Source organism: Pelophylax lessonae, assembly GCF_965119305.1.
Source record: "Pelophylax lessonae genome assembly, chromosome: 3".
NCBI classification, from domain to species: domain Eukaryota; kingdom Metazoa; phylum Chordata; class Amphibia; order Anura; family Ranidae; genus Pelophylax; species Pelophylax lessonae.
In genome coordinates, this window is record NC_138770.1 from 399,205,719 (window position 1) to 399,222,988 (window position 17,270).

Sequence of the window (17,270 nt, forward strand, 5' to 3'; positions counted from 1 at the left end):
GTGGCTACTGACAGGTAGGATACCTTATACTATCACAGTAAAGTTCTAGTACTGCCACTGACTACAATCATTTACACATCTTTACAATTAGATTGTCAGCTCCCAAACCAAGCCTCCTGGCTTCTTGTACACAAAAATCACACTCAATTAGGGGGATCTGTGACATGTTGTAGGATAGAGGGGAACCCATCCTTACCATTACAGAGAGGGGCCCGCGTTCACCACAAGACCCGTCAGGGGGAAAGGGGGAACATACTACTCACCATACCGGAACCAGGCGGGCGCCAACTCCTGACAGTACCCCTCTCCACCGAGGTAGGAGGGCTGTCGACCAATACGGGCGCCGTGACTCATGGTCTTTGGCGTTTCAGCGAGACGTTTAACTCGCAGGGTCAGTCCCTCCAGTGGGACTATGTCGCGGCCGACCCAGCGCGGAGCTATGGCCTGCATGCGCTCGTAGGCTGAACTGGGGTGACCACTGGATCTCAACATCCAGCCCGTCGCCCAGTTCAGCTTTCTTGCTTGAAGATCTCACAGGAACACTGGAGAAAAAAAGCTGTCTTAAAAAATTCTTTTCTAAGAAAAAAATCCTGCCAGGACCGAAGATCCCAGCAAGGTATCTAGGTCCTTACTCCTGACTAGACAGAAAAAAACTGATTTGCTGAGGCAGAGAGAGAGAGGATATACCCTCTGGGACTGCCCCTAGGGTGTGGCCAGAGCATTTTATTTCCTGTCTAGTCCTGCTCCTGTGGAGGCAACATAACCCGAAGGTGCTGTATCACCGAGGACTACGTCTGTCAATGAGCGATAGAGAAATATAATTGAATACTAAAAAAAAGTAATGGAAAGCAATATCCACACAATATCCCTTAACTGATCTTCCCCTTTAAAGTAATTACATACACATATTCAGCACCTGCCAGCATCTCCTTATGATCTCACTTCAGAAGACTGCCTTTGGAAATGGCATCTTGCAGAACAAAATAGACACTCAAGTACTCTGATGACCAGTAATGTAATATTACTGTGTTATCTGTACAATGCCATGACATTACAGTTTCGATATACAATAAAGAGATTCAAAACATACTTTAAATAAATGTGTCTACTGACCTTGACCAGTTGATCTTGCCTATACTCCAGCTCTCGAATTTCTTGATTAAGAATTACTGCTACATGCTGAGGTTGACTTCTGCATTTACTGCAGATCCCATGTTGTGTTAGCTCATCGCAGACTGGACAATGCAGAGTAGTGAAATACTGAGAGATTGTGCCTTTTCTAGCATCCAGCTCATTCCGTGCTGTCGAACAAACTTTTTGAATCTGTCAGTGCAAAAAGAAAAAAAAAAAAATTATCTGGTCACCTTCAATAATCCAGTTTACCAGTCTGGGAGATACAGTGTCTCACAATAATGAGTACACCCCTCACATTTTTGTAAATATTTCATCATATCTTTTCATGTGACAACACTGAAGAAATTACACTTTGCTACAATGTAAAGTAGTGAGTGTACAGCTTGTATAACAGTAAATTTGCTGTCCCCTAAAAATAACTCAACACACAGCCAATAATGTCTGGCAACGCAAGTGAGTACACCCCTAAGTGAAAACTTCCAAATTGGGTCCAATTGGCCAATTTTCCTCCCCAGTGTCATGTGACTCGTTAGTGTTACAATGTCTCAGGTGTGAATGGGGAGCAGGTGTGTTAAATTTGGTGTTATCACTCTCACTCTCTCATACTAGTCACTGGAGGTTCAACATGGCACCTCATGGCAAAGAACTCTGAGGATCTGAAAAAAAGAATTGTTGCTCTACATAAAGATGGCCTAGGCTATAAGAAGATTGCCAAGACCCTAAAACTGAGCTGCAGCATGGTGGCTAAGACCATACAACTCAGAACAGGCCTCGCTATGGTCGACCAAAGGAGTTGAATGCACGTGCTCAGCATCATACTCAGAGGTTGTCTTTGGGAAATAGACGTATGAGTGCTGTCAGCATTACTGCAGAGGTTGAAGGGGTGGGGAGGTGGGGAGGTCAGCCTGTCAGTGCCCAGACCAAACGCTGCACATTGCATCAAATTGGTCTGCATGGCTATCGTCCCAGAAAGACGACTAAAAGATGATGCACAAGAAAGCCCGCAAACAGTTTGCTGAAGACAAGCAGACTAAGGACATGGATTACTGGAACCATGTCCTGTGGTCTGATGAAACCAAGATAAACTTCTTTAATTTAGATGGTGTCAAGCGTGTGCAGCGGCAACTAGGTGAGGAGTGCAAAGATCAGTGTGTCCTGCCTACAATCAAGCATGGTGGTGGGAGTGTCATGGTCTGGGGCTGCATGAGTGCTGCTGGCACTGGGAAGCTGCAGTACAATGAAGGAACCATAAATGCCAACATGTACTGTGACATACTGAAGCAGAGCATGATCCCCTCTCTTCAGAGACAGGGCCACAGGGCAGTATTCCAACATGATAATGACCACAAACACACCTCCAAGATGACCACTGCCTTGCTAAAGAAGTGGAGGGTAAAGGTAATGGACTGGCCAAACATGTCTCCAGACCTAAACCCTGTTAAGCATCTGTGGGGCATCCTCAAACGGAAGGTGGAGGAGCGCAAGGCCTCTAACATCCACCAGCTCCGTGATGTCGTCGTGGAGTAGTGGAAGAGGACTCCAGTGGCAACCTGTGAAGCTCTGGTGAACTCCATGCCCAAGAGGGTTAAGGCAGTGCTGGAAAATAATGGTGGCCACACAAAATATTGACACTTTGGGTCCAATTTGAACATTTTAACTTAGGGGTGTACTCGCTTTTGTTGCCAGCGGTTTAGACATTAATGGCTGTGTGTGGGGTTATATTGAGGGGGCAGCAAATGTCACTTTTGTGAGATACTGTATGTAATACAGACTGTACAGACTTGTAAAAAGAAGCAGCATATGTAGTATTTTATTAAAGGACAATTCCATATTCAAAATTCACCTCATCACTTAAGTCCTGTTATTATTACAGTTTAAACTCACTTTCATGATCATATCTAGATTTGTTATCATATATTAAATTCAACAAACGCAATAACATGAATACATGCATAAAAACTAAATATACTTCAACAAAACTAATCATGAAAGAAATGTGTAAGCTGACCTCCCACCAAGGCTAGCTGACGGACTGTCATGCTGATCTTCTGGGTTTGATCATTTCTGAGTCACTGCCTTGGAAAAAGTGTACAGCAAGGAAACTCTGAACACCAGATCTGCATATGCTTTTCCAAATCAATGACAAAATGTTCACGGGGGGGGGGGGGGGGGTGGACCACTGATTTACAGCAATGGCTGGATCAAAAAAAAAAAAAAGTGGTGTAGAAAGCAATGTAGATTGACCCAAAAATAGAAGGGAGGGTAGCCTGTGTCCTATATTCCCAAGACATGGAATTTAAGGTAAAACAAAATTCTTCTTATCCTAAAGTGTTACTAAACCCACAACAGTAAAATCAGCCCGTACTGTATATGCAGTAAAGCTTGCTTGTTATACTCACTATGGAACCAAAGGGGTTAATCCACCGCATTGTGTAAAAAGGCTGCTTGATCTTGTCTTTTCTGATCCTCCTTCTTTTACTGTCCCCAATCCATCTGCTGATAGCATAGAGCCCTAGAAGGCACTCTGCACATGCTCAGTTTGGGGTGTATTGCTAGAGAGCTTTTTTTTTTTTTTTTGGGACAGTGCATTTGACCAGCACATGGTCAATCAGCACGGTCAAGACAGAAAATCCTGCAGACTCATAGGACAGTCAGAGGAAAATTAAAACTCCTCCTTCAAGCTTTAACCAGTACTTGGCCGGACACTGATGGAAGTCACAAGATTGCTATATACTACTGATGAGAAAGGGTATTTAGCAGTTTATAAAAGCAAAACACTGCACGTCTTTGATTTTGGTATTTAGCAGTTTATATTTACTGAAATAATTGCATTTCCATGTTCTGTGTACTGTGGAAGACCAGATATAGTGAATGCAGGGGCCTGAAAAAGTATGAGAAGAGGGCCTAGTGGTGGCCCAGGGAATTATCAAGGCATCCGATGCCAGTGTTAGAGGATCCTTGGTCCTGGGCACAGAGAGAGGTAGTTTTTGCTGAATTTGAAGGCCAGGATATTCAAATACAGGGTCCTCAATCTCTGACATTTCAGGTGGAAAATAGGCCCATTCTCCTTGACGCAGGCGTTGGAAGCTGAGGTAATCCACCTTCCAGTTGTTCACCCCTGGGAAGTAAAAAGCAGAGATTGCTGGACAATGAGTTTTAATCCATGAGACCTGGCTCACTTCCTTTCAAGGCTGCATGATTTCTGGTGCAGCCTTGGGGGTTGATGTAGGTCACAACTGTGGCACTGTTTGACTGCACCCAGATTGTGTTGTTGCATGTCCTTCGTTCAGAGCGATCCCCTATCACTTTGAGCTCCAGGATGTTGATGGAGAGCTTGACTTCTACCAATGACCAAGTTCCCTGGAACATGAGGGACTGGAACACTCCGCCCCAGCCTGAATGACTGGCATCTGTTGTTATCACTTTCCAGTGATAAGGGAGGAAAGACTTTCCTTATTGTTAAGACTGGGCTGAAGATCCAACAAGCTACGAAATGTTGTGCTTGGCTGGACAGGAGCATGGGTAGGTCAGAAGAAGGGGCATACTCATTTCAGGTCAACAAGATGTTGTGCTGGAAAAGTCTCCAATGAATCTGAGTGAATAGAAATCTCACCAAGGAATGTCTCTAACCTCAATTCCCAAGCATGAACTCTGAGAGAAAGTAGTTTTTTCCCTAGAAGGAATTTTCTGGCTTGGGAAATTTCCAGGACTTTGCAAAAGCCTTTGACACAGTTCCCCATGCTAATATGTAAGGTAAAGTCTACAGGCTTGGAAAGATCAGTTTGTAAATGAATAGAAAACTGTCTAAAAGATAGAATTCAGAGAGTAGTGGTTAATGATTCTCACTCTGAATGGTGTAAGGTTATCAGTGCTGTACCCCAAGGTTCAGTGTTGGGACCCCTACTTTTTAATATTTTTATAAATGATTTAGGGTCTGGGATTAAAAGTACAATTTCAGTCTTTGCAGATGACTCCAAGCTATGCCGTGGAATAACTTCCTTACAGGATGTCTCCAACTTACAAGCCGACCTCAATGCACTGTTTCATTGGGCAACTATGTGGCAAATGAGATTTACCTTTGATAAATGTAAAGTTATGCACTTGGGGACTAAGAATATGTATGCATCATACTTACTAGGGGGAGTAAAACTGGGGGAATCCATAGGGGAGAAAGATCTGGGTGTTCTGGTAGATCATAAGTTTAATAATAGCATGCAATGCTAAGCTGCGGTTTCCAAAGCAAGCAAAGTCCTTTCTTGTATTAAGAGAGGCATGGACTCCGGAGAGAGAGATATCAATTTGCCCCTGTACAAACCATTAGTAAGACCTCATCTGGAATATGCAGTTCAGTTTTGGGCACCAGTTATCAAAAAGGATATCAGGGAACTGGATAAAGTGCAGAGAAGAGCAACCAAACTGATAAGAGGCATAGAGGAACACCACTATAAGGAAAGCGTGGAGGAACTGAGTTTATTCTCTCTTGAGAAGAGGAGATTAAGCGGGGATATGATCAACATGTACAAATTAGGGATAGGCCGATTATCGGCAAGGCCTCTATATCGGGGGCCGATATGCACTTTCCCCGATATATCGGTATCGGCCCCGGAAATGGCCGATATTGCCGATATTTTTGTGACGTTATTCTGCTGTCTTAGGCCGCCTCCCTCGCCTTGGACAGCCTCGTCTGGAGTCGGGACTAGTCTCGCGGGAGTGTATCACAGTCATACACCCACCCACAGCAGCTCGCCAGCCAGCTACCTACATCCACAGGCCCTGTACCAGCCAGCCACAGGCACTGTATCAGCGAGCCAGCCAGCCACCCACAGCCCCTGTGCCAGCCAACCAGCCAGCCACCCACCCACCCACCACAGGGTGCCAGCCAGCCATCCACCCACCACAGGGTGCCAGACAGCCAGCCACCCACAGACAGGGTGCCAGACAGCCAGCCACCCACAGACAGGGTGCCAGACAGCCAGCCAACCACAAGCCCTGTACCAGCCAGCCACCCACAGGCCCTGTACCAGCCAGCCCCCCACAGGCCCTGTACCAGCTTAGCCACCCACAGGCCCTGTACCAGCTTAGCCACCCACAGGCCCTGTACCAGCTTAGCCACCCACAGGCCCTGTACCAGCTTAGCCACCCACAGGCCCTGTACCAGCTAGCCACCCACAGGCCCTGTACCAGCTAGCCACCCATCCACCACAGGGTGCCAGCCAGCCACCCATCACAGGGTGCCAGCCAGCCACCCACCACAGGGTGCCAGCAAGCCAGCCATTAAGCATTAAACAAAAATTAACATGTACAGTACCAGATTTGTGTCAAAAATTGTCTTTATTTTTCAAAACTTTAATTACAAAATATTGGCCGATACCGATACGTTGTGAACAAAATATCGGTATCGGCCCTGAAAAAACCATATCGGCCTATCCCTAGTACAAATACATAAGGGGTCCATATAGTGAACTTGGTGTTGAGTTATTCACTTTAAGGTCATCACAGAGGACAAGGGTGCACTCTTTACGTCTAGAGGAAAAAAGATTTCGCCTCCAAATACGGAAAGGTTTCTTCACAGTAAGAGCTGTGAAAATGTGGAATAGACTCCCTCCAGAGGTGGTTTTGACCAGCTCAGTAGATTGCTTTAAAAAAGGCCTGGATTCTTTCCTAGGTGTACATAATATAACTGGGTACTAATGTTTATAGGTAAAGTTGATCCAGGGAATATCTGATTGCCTCTCGGGGATCAGGAAGGAATTTTTTCCCCTGCTGTAACAAATTGGATCATGCTTTGCTGGGGTTTTTCACCTTCCTCTGGATCAACTGTGGGTATAGGATTGTGTATGTAGCACTGCCCCTTGGGAGCTGCTGAGTGTGGATTCCCCTGGGTTATCCATAGTAACAGTTTGTAAAATCTTATCGCTTTGTACTTGGCTCAGTTAATGAACAGCCCAGGGGATGTTTTTTTTTTTGTGTTTTATTTAGAATTGGGATGGGAGAAGGGATGAGTGGGATTCTCCAACTTGACAACTATGCACAAATCTTGAGGACTTCTAACTGGATTGAGAGCGGCAAGGTGGCTGCTTCACCTTGCCACTGAAGTGAAGATTTGAAAGGTGAACTATTCCTTAGGTTACTCTTCAGGGTCTAACTTGGCACCCCCTTTCTCATTTCCTGTGTGTGCTAGCTTCTGTCCACTGACCCCACTGGAGTGGTCCCCTTCCTGGGCAAACCCCTGGCAAGCTCCCGGGTACTCACAGACACTTTTTCCTTTGTTCACTCTGCCTTCAACTCCACTGACAGTATCCTGGACCTCCTGGCTCAGCACCACACTCTGGCTCACTAGGCCGACTGCCTGTGACTAACTTCCTTGCTGACAGGAGGAGAGACAGCCGCCACCCTCCTCCTGGGACATGGCTTCCCACCCAAAGATGCCCTGTCACATGTGCCCCCGGATTTTATGATGCACTGCGGCTGTGCCCTCCCACTGGGACAGCCACAAAAGCCAGTGTGTCATTGGCTGGGTTTCCAACAAGCTCCCCTTTTGGATACAGTGGGGACACTCCCTCAGACCAAATGAATCACACCCTGGACACATGTAACAGGCAGAACTAACAATCAGACTCTCCTGATGAGCAGGGAGAGCCAAAAACTAAGCTTTTACCTAACACCTATCTAGGAGGGTGCTACATGTAAATGGGACTGTATGGTTGTGTTTTCTTTTTTTTTTTTTTTTTTTGCGCTAGATGAACTTGTGTCTTTTTTCAACCTAACTATGTTACTATGTTGGATCAGACCCTAGTATTCCAATTGAAGAGGACCTGTGGACAATTCGAGGTAACTGGAAGGGAGAGGACTCCTTCAGAAGGTGGTCATCCAGATAACCTGTGACCTGGATGTCCTGAATTCAAAGGAGGACTTGGATTTTTGTAAATACTCTGGGAGCAAAGGATAGGCCAAATGGCATTGCAATTGGAAGTGATGGTCTACTACTGCAAAGCGAAAAAAAAGCACTGATGAGGTGGGAATATGCAGATAGGCATCTTGGATGTCTATGGATGCCAATTATTTCCCTTGTCTCAAAGAAGCAATAACTGACTTGCAAATTCCATGAGAAATTTTGGAATTGGAAGGTATTTGATGAGGGATTTTAGGTCCATTTGAAACCTCCAATTGAAACCACAGGTTTGGGACATCTGTCACCCACAGAGAAGCAAACTGTAGCTGACAACCTAACATTCTTAAAACCAAAAAGGGATTTTCTGCGCTAAGAATAGTGAAAAAAATGAATGTGCAAAAAATGTGGCCACGCCCCAGACAACGTCAACCTATGACGAAACACGTCGGGCAGTACCAGACATGATGTCACCATGCCCCCTGAACATCGGCTTTGTGATCACGGGACGCCACGGCTTCCATTCAGAAACTTCTGTTATGATATGCCTGCCTCCTCTTTAATTATGTAAATGGAACTTTTAATAAAAGGGTTTAATTTGTAAGACCGTATTACGCTATGTGTGTCTCTCCTATCTCATCCCCGCAATCATGCTCTATCAATTCTGATGGTGCCGATACTATGAGGATTTGCGATCTGGTGATCTATCAGCTTGTTTGCTTCCCTTAAAGTGTGCATGGCCAACCCATTAGGTTGGGGGGCCCTGTTTGTCCGGTAAGCAGACATCCTTATGTTGTTTGCTCATGGGTGATATCACTTCTGTTATAGCCAGGAAGAGGCCTCTGCTGGGACCTGTGGTTCTTTTTTACTTCAGCATTGTGGTGTCTAGGGTGCTTAAGAACTCTTCTTGGTCTCACAGACTTTTACTTCATTTATTATTACTGATTTCATTTGAAGTCTTTGGACGATATTACCACCTCACTTATTTGATTGTGTATTTTTTTGCAAAGTGTTTACTTGTACTTATTTCATATAAATTGACGATTTATTTTATACATTTTTATGGTTAGCGCTACACATTGTATACACAACCTAACATTCTTAGGAGTAAGGGCACCCTTTTATTGGGAGGAGGGCATTTGTCAAGACTTAGTAGGCTTTATGGGCCAAGTCTTACACCAAAAGCAAGGGCTGAACTTTGGTTTTGAAGCAGATGCCTGGGTAGAATGATGCAGTGCTATGCATTTTAAAGAGGTAGAGGCATGGCCAGTACAAGGCAAGGGCGGGAGGGGCTCTTGCGCTGGGCGCTGTGTTGTTTTGTGGAGGAGGGGGGGCTGTGAGCTTGTCAGTGCTCCGTTCTCCGTTGACATGTGAGGAGTAATCATGCTGCCGTCTTAGGCAGCTGGAGAATGGAGCACAGGGCGGAAGATGCACCAGCTGCTGGAGAGAAGATTCTACTCTCTCCTCCCTCCAATAGCGGTGTCAAAAGGTGAGAGACAGGCAGAACACAGGCACTCGCAGCAAACTTAATTCCTGGAGAGGGGAGGGGGAGGAAGAGGAAGTGAGGGTGGGCGGAACTTACTGGTGACATCATGCATGAGCTTGGGACGGTGCCTGCTGCAGTTGGTGTGACTGGAGGCGGGAGATTTAGGAAAGAGCAATGCTCTGCCTCGGAGGACAGGGGGAGAATGAAGGCTCCCTCAGAAAGCAAGGAGGGACAAACCGTGGAGAAGCAATATCTAGGTGAGGAAAGGGATTGAGAGGTCTTTGACTTCTTCATATTTACAGATGGACACTGATTCATTCATTATTGAAAATATAGTAGTAATCACTTAGGGAGTAAGGTTATTTAAAGGGGAACTTCACCCTCCAACATCTTTGCGCATATATTTTTTTTAGGTACCTACTTTTGATAGAGATGTGATGCATCTGTTGTCTTATCAATTATACATCACCATATATATTTTTGTGGTGAAAGTGAAAGTTTTTTTTTTTTTTTTTAACCACTTGCCGACCAGCAGTTTGGCTCTGTTACACAAAACTACATACCTGTACATCATTTTGTGTAGCAGTTAGAGGGGGAGCACGCCAACTGGCTAGAGGGGGACCCAATCAGTGCGTCCGGCAGACGAGATGTCCGCCAGGCACCCACGATTGCTCCCCATGGAGACAGAATGGCAGTCTGCCAATGTGAACATGGCACACTGCTGTTCTGTCAGCAATCAACACAGGGATCTTCTGTCTCTGTGCTCACCCAGTAAATAAATCCCCCACACAGTTAGAAAGCACCCCCTAGGCACACATTTAACCCTTTGATCACCCCTGAGTTAACCCCTTCCCTGCCAGTGTCAGTACATTAACAGTACATATTTTAGCATTAATTACTGTAGTAATGTCACTGGTTCCCTCACAAATGTCAGTTAGGTGTCTGATCTGTCCGCCGCAATGTCAAAGTCCTGCTAAAAATCGCTGATCACCGCCATTTATAGAAAAATTAATAAATGAATAAAAATTATATAAATCTTTCCCCTAGTTTGTAGACACAATAACTTTTGTGAAAACCAATCAAAATACGATTATTGGGATTTTTTTTACCAAAAATATGTAGCAGAATACAAATTAGCCTAAAATGCTGAACAAAAAAAAAATGGATTTTTAATTTTTTTTTTTTATTGGATATGTTTCATAGTAGAAAGTAAAAAATAATTTTTTTTTTTTTTTTTTTGTTTATAGTGCAAAAAATAAAAAAATCGCACAGGTGATCAAATACCACCAAAAGAAAGCTCTATTTGTGGGAAAAAAAAAAGGATACCAATTTTATTTAGGTACAGTTGTCAGTATAAGTAATGCAGTGCCGTATTGCAAAAAATGGCCTGGTCATTAGGAGGGGGGAAAACCTTGGAGTTCCACTGGTTTTTGTTTTTATTAAAAGTCAGCAGCTACAAAAAGTGTATCTGCTGACTTTTAATAAACACGCACTCACCTGTCCCAGGATCCAGCCATGTGGTCGGGGGGAGTCTTGGTTCTGTTCATTTTCTCCCAGTTACACTGGCATCTCTAGTGTGTGCACCCGGCTGTGACAGCTTGCAGCTTCACAGCCGGTGCGCACTGCGCATGCACGGGTCACACTGTGTGTCCTGAATGGACGGGCAATCTTCTGGGACCTGTGACATGTCCCAGAAGATTGCAGGGAGGAAGGGCAGAGGAGTACTTCCGTCCCGAGCCGCCTAGGCAGCTCGAGTGGGAGCAGCCAGGTACCTGTCAAAACTAGGTATCTCTCCACCCCCTAAAAAAAAATGACATGCCAAATGTGACATGTCAGGGGGTCAGGACCACTTTAAGCACAAGTACCACTTATGTCACTATTTATTGTCACTGAGATGGCAGGTGTCTGAGTATAAATGTAATGTGATGCTTTGGATTTCAGAAATGGATAATAGCCGAATAGGGCTCCAGCCACAAACAGCACATCTAAAGTACTTTCAGTCACAATCACCACTGGTAGTCCCTATCTGTGCAAATAACCACTGAAGGCCCGCCATTGCAGTGTATGGGTGTGGGGGCAGCAGCTATTCATCCACAGCTGTCAAACCCAGCAGAAGGAATCAGTAGATTCTTGCCACTGGGATTCACACCATGGCTAAACACCTGTGAGAATGGAGCCTATTACTGCATTTCCATCAGTTTATAGGGAAATCCGACAGCCTGTTGGATGGAATGTCTGCCACCCAGAAGACTGTTGCAATATCACGTTCTCTACCATGCACTGTACCTATCCAAGGAGATAGTGTGGGCCAGGATAGGTAATAATAAATATTATTTAACTATTGATGTACAGATCTACTATGTCATGTGGTGAGGAAAGTAGCACACAGCCTTTTAGCTGTCCTGAATGAGGGCCTCCTAGACAAATGAACATGCAAAGTCTCACCCTCCCAGCGCGTTACCGTTCATATCACCAATCCTTCTCAGACTGACACTATTAACACAGGAGCGTTCTTTCCTCCCAGTGACATCACTGATGTACGGATATTTTCTTTCTTCTTTGACACTACAGATGCAAGGGCATCTTTTCCTTTTGGTGGCACCACAGTGCAGGAGCAGTTTTACCTTACAGTGACACCACCAGCACAGGGGCATTTTCTTCTTAACACTGATGCCACGGCATTACATTTTACATCATTGTTACCCCATAATTTACTGCAGAATAGAATGTTACATATGCTTCAGTGCACTTGGGGGGGGCGTAGTTAGACATCCTTGCCCTGGGCGCCAAATGACCTTGTCCCAGCACTGGGTAGAGGCTCTGGAGGAAGGGGGGTTTTGGAAACTTTTACTTTGGAAGAACCACCTTTCAGGTTGCAGAGCTAGGTCTGCAAGTGTGAAGAGAGCCTAAGAGCATGACAGATCAACTTTTGGAGCATACCACTTTTTTAAATAACTCTTTCCACTATATGGAGCTTGGAAATTTTCAGAGCTGTGAAAATGTTTTCTAGATTGACCCGATTGTCATAAATTGCCCATTCTGTTTGTTAATGAATAAGGAATCCCCTGTGGGGTACACAACGTAGGGTATGGAATGTTTTATAAGCGTGTCTAAAAAAGGAATATGCAGCAACCTGTGTCTTATTACCCAATTAAGAGCTCTAGGCAGAAGTGGCGAAAAAGTGTGGGACCTGTAATGTGATGTATCACTTGGTTATCCACAGGAGAGCTTTAAATGGTTGAGTTTTAGCACCAAGTTTGAAAAGTTTACACTTAAAAGTGATTACAAACATGGCCCCATTTTTACTGGTCCCTATATTAGGTCCAGGTTTTGCCTATCATGGTGGAAATTATCCTAAGGGGTTTTAAGAGTCTGGGTCCATAAATATAGAGCACAGCCCTGGACCTGTATAGCACTCTGCAACCAGCTACACGCATTTTGAAACGTCTCAAGGTGAATACCCATGCAGGATCTAGTGCCCAAAGCAACATTACAGGCTGTTCTCACAGCTTGGGGTCTAGGTATGGCTCCCAAGGTTTTACAGAGGTTGCACTGGTCTGGATGCACCGCTTCTATTGTTGTATTAGAAGACAGTGAACAATTGATTAAATAATATAAAGATAGAATAATAAAGTAGTTAGAGTAAATCCACTTTTTACATGTTTGCAAAATGTCTATGATCTGTAGTTAGCTTATTTTGTCGTCATGTGCTCCAAAAATTCTCAACGTTTTGTAATTAATATTGGCTAGTTTTAGAATATTCAGTTGTCTATACTTTCAGATACCATGAAATATAATGCAATATACACTGTCCTCTTTTCTTCTTTCTCTAATATACATAGGGCGCCCAGATTCCTGGTATACCGTATGAAGACATTCATTTTGAGACAGCAATAGGAAATGTTTTACAGCACCCAAATAGGGTCAGTGCAAAGTCTGACATGGACCAAGTCTCATGCAATATTTAACCCATCTAAGGAAACTTACTGAAGTAAAACTTTGGGGAGCACTATACTTTTAAACACTTGCCGACCAGCCGCCATAGTTATACTACGGCAGGTCGGCTCTGTTACAGGAAATGACGTACATGTACGTCGCTTCATGTAGCAGTTAGTGTGGGCGCACGTGCCGATTGGCTAGGAGGGGAGCCAATCAAGCGGGTCCGGCAGCCGCGATGTCTGCCGGGCCCCCGTGATCACTCCCTATTGAGACCGAATGGAGTTAACCCCTTCCCTGCCTGTGTCAGTACAGTAACAGTGCAAATTTTTAGCACTGATTACTTTAGTAATGTCACTGGTCTCCCCAAAAGTGTCAAAAATGTCAGTTCGGTGTCCTATCTGTCTGCCGCAATGTCACAGTCCAGCTAAAAATCGCTGATCACCACCATTACTAGTAAAAAAAAAAAAAAAAAATGACAAATCTTTCCCCTAGTTTGTAGACGTGACGTGAAGTTTTGCGCAAAGCAATAAAACTACGCTTATTGCTAATATTTTTTTACCAAAATTATGTAGCAGAAAACATATAGGCCTAAAATTATGGAAAATGTTATTTAAAAAAAAAAAAAAATATTGGGAATATTTTATAGCAGAAAGTAAAAAATATTGTTTTGTTTTCAGAATTGTCGCTCTTTTTTTGTTTATAATGCAAAAAAATAAAAATTGCAGAAGTGATCAAATACCACCAAAAGAAAACTCTATTTGTGGGGGGAAAAAAAAGACAAATTATTTTGGTACAGCACCGACCGACTGCGCAATTGTTAAAGTACCGCAGTGCCGTATCGCACAAAATGACCTGGTCATTAAGAGGGTAAAACCTTCCGGTCCTTAAGTGGTTAATCTGGTCCTCCTGCACTTTTACTATTACCAAAACCCTATGTTCCTTGCATACTGAAATATTTGATTACATAAATCTTAATTACTATCCATGGCTCCATTATAATGACATTAATGCATGCTTACCCTTGGTAATTCATCATACCAACTGAAGACATCCACTCCAATGAGCGAAAATATCCTGTTTAGTGGAGGCATTATCTGTTTGGTGATGTAGTAGGTTGCATTTAATCTCAAATTGTGATCTTGCAGGACATCAATGGGTCGCCTTACAAGCTGGATAAGGGGTACTCCAGGCGTCCCATACACTATCACATATGGCACCCTTTCTCCAACACGTGGCTCAGAACGACGATCATATGCTACCATTTTTCTGTTAAAAGAGAAGCAAGAGAAAGTCACAAAAATTAACTTAGAAAGACTAATATGTTGGCTTTACAATATGTGATGAGATACACGGTCTACAATGAATATATAGAAGAAAAATAGGTTAAAGCAAGGTATTAAGGATATTAAGTGTTTAATAGGAGTGTATACTACAAAAGGAGTTTTTAGATATGTCAACGATTATGTGGAAAATACACCATAACTAGCAAATATGACCCAAAATTGCTTTTTTCCAATACATTGTAATTTTTTTTTTTTTAGCTCTATCTTGTTTGGAGAATATGGCTGAACGAAGAAGGAAAAAAAATGTGCATAGCCAGGTTAAAGAGTATCTTCACTCTGTAAACAAAAATTTAAAATTCAGCAGCTGTCCTCAACTGCTTGGCTCTTTGCCAGACTTTGGGTCCAGGTGCTTTCATCTTAACTGTGGGCAGACGACAGCCGGCTGCCCACTGCGCTGTGTGCCCTAAATGGTACTGCAGTCTCCTGGGACCTGTAATGTGTCCCAAGAGGCTGCGGGGAAAGGGGTCAACTTCTGCTCGGATCACAGTATCTAAATTAAAAAAAATTTAAATTGTAACCCCCCCCCCCCAAAAAAAAATGTACAGTATTAAATAGAAAAAAATATTTTTTGCATACGGTCACCAGTTATGTAATGCAGCTGTACTGCACTGGTGACAGTAAGTTATAAAAAAAAAAAAAGTTAAAGTTTTTTTTTAAATTTCCTAATTTCCAAAAAATGTTACAAAAATTACAACTTAAAAAAACTTGTGCCTCTTACCAATTACCTCAGACTGTCTACTTTCCGAAAAGGGGTCATTTGGGGATATTTGTACTCTTCTAGCATTTTTGGGCCTCAAGAAATGAAAATAGGCCATCAGTGCATCCATCATCAGGACTGATTGATTTTCAAATAAATACCATAGTTTAGATGCTATATAATTTACCTACAGACTACATAAAATACACTAATTTGGGGTATTTTCACCAAAGAAATGTAGCAGTATCCATTTTGGCCTACATTTATAAAGAAAGATTATTTATTTGCAAAATTTTATAACAGAAAGAAAGAAAAACGCTTTTTTTCCCCCACAATTTTTGGTCTTTTTTCATTTAGCAAGAAATTAAAAATAAAAAGTGGTAATTAACGACTTAAGGACCAAGCCTATTTCTGACACATGTTGTTTACAAGTTAAAATCAGTATTTTTAGCTAGAAAATGACTTAGAACACCCAAACATTATATGTATATATATATATATATATATATATATATATATATTTAGCAGACTCTGGAAAATAAAATGACGGTTGTTGCAATATTTTGTTTGTCACTCGGTATTTGCGCAGTTCCTGATCCTCTTAACCATTTGGATGTCCCAAAGCAGTGTTAAACATGAGGGGTGGGAACAGCAAAAAAAAAAAAAATTCCCAAGGCTAACTTTAGCCAACCAGGTAAACAGGAGCTCAACCAAAACAACTGGAGCACACCTGAAAAAAACAATACACCCTCAAAGAGGACCAGGTCCTTTAAACAGCAGCCTGCAAAACCTTGCGGCCAAAGAAAGCATCCGCAGATGCCAACACATCCACTTTATAGAACTTTATGAAAGTGTGCACTGATAACCAGGTGGCCGCCTTGCAAACCTGTGTCACTGATGCCTGATAACGGAAGGCCCCGGAGGCACTGAGCACCCGAGTAGAGTGCGCTTTGAAGGGAAAGGAGGAACCTGACCCTTGATGGAATAAGCCTGAATCACTGTCTGTCTGATCCATCTGGAAATGGTCGCAGAGGAAGTGGACAACCCTTTCCAAGGCCCATCTATGAGCACAAATAGTGAGTTTGATTTCCTAAAAGACTACGTAGCTGCCAGGTACACCCTAATCGCCTGGACAACATCCAAGGCATGCAAAGCAATTTCCTTCAGATGTTTTGGCCTGGGACACAGGAAAAAGGCAACACAAGGTCTTCACTCAAATGAAAATCAGAGACAACCTGAGGAAGGAACGACAGACAGGGGCGAAGAACCACCTTATCACTGTGAACCACAAAGTAAGGTGAGCGACAGGGTAACGCCGCCATTTCCGACACCCTGGGCGTAGAGGTGAAAGCCACCAAAAAGGCCACCTTCTGGGACAGCATAAGCAGGGGAATCTCCTGAAGATTCTCAAAAGGAGGCTTCTGGAGGACAGAGCACCAAATTAAGCTCCCAAGGCGGCAACAGAGATCGCACTGGAGGGGTCAAGCGCCTAACTTCCTGAAGAAAAGTACGCACCAAGGAGTATGTGGCCAAGGGCCATTGAAAGAAGACTTCTAGGGCGGACACCTGACCCTGGATAGTACTCAAGGCCAGTTTCTGCTCAACCCCTCATGGAAGGAAGGTCAAGATCCGAGCCACCGAAAAAAGAGTGAGGATCAAACCCAAGAGATTCACACCACGCAATGTACGTCTTCCACGTTCAATAGTAGATCTTCCTAGAAGTAGATTTGCTAGCTTTTAACAGCGTTGGAATCACTGACTCAGACAAATCTCTATCCATCT

At 43.5% G+C, this 17,270-nt stretch overlaps 1 protein-coding gene across 2 annotated transcripts in view; it reads right to left on the bottom strand.

The window, feature by feature from the left end:
- The window catches only part of REV3L (REV3 like, DNA directed polymerase zeta catalytic subunit), a 422,230-nt gene that overhangs the window by 48,017 nt on the left and 356,943 nt on the right, over nucleotides 1-17,270 (bottom strand). For both annotated transcript variants that reach the window (XM_082249080.1, XM_082249081.1), the window contains 2 exons: nucleotides 14,468-14,714; nucleotides 1,114-1,323 (listed from right to left, as the gene is read on the bottom strand). In XM_082249080.1, the coding sequence (XP_082105206.1) occupies nucleotides 1,114-1,323; nucleotides 14,468-14,714 (457 nt within the window). The remainder of the gene's footprint in view (nucleotides 1-1,113; nucleotides 1,324-14,467; nucleotides 14,715-17,270) is intronic.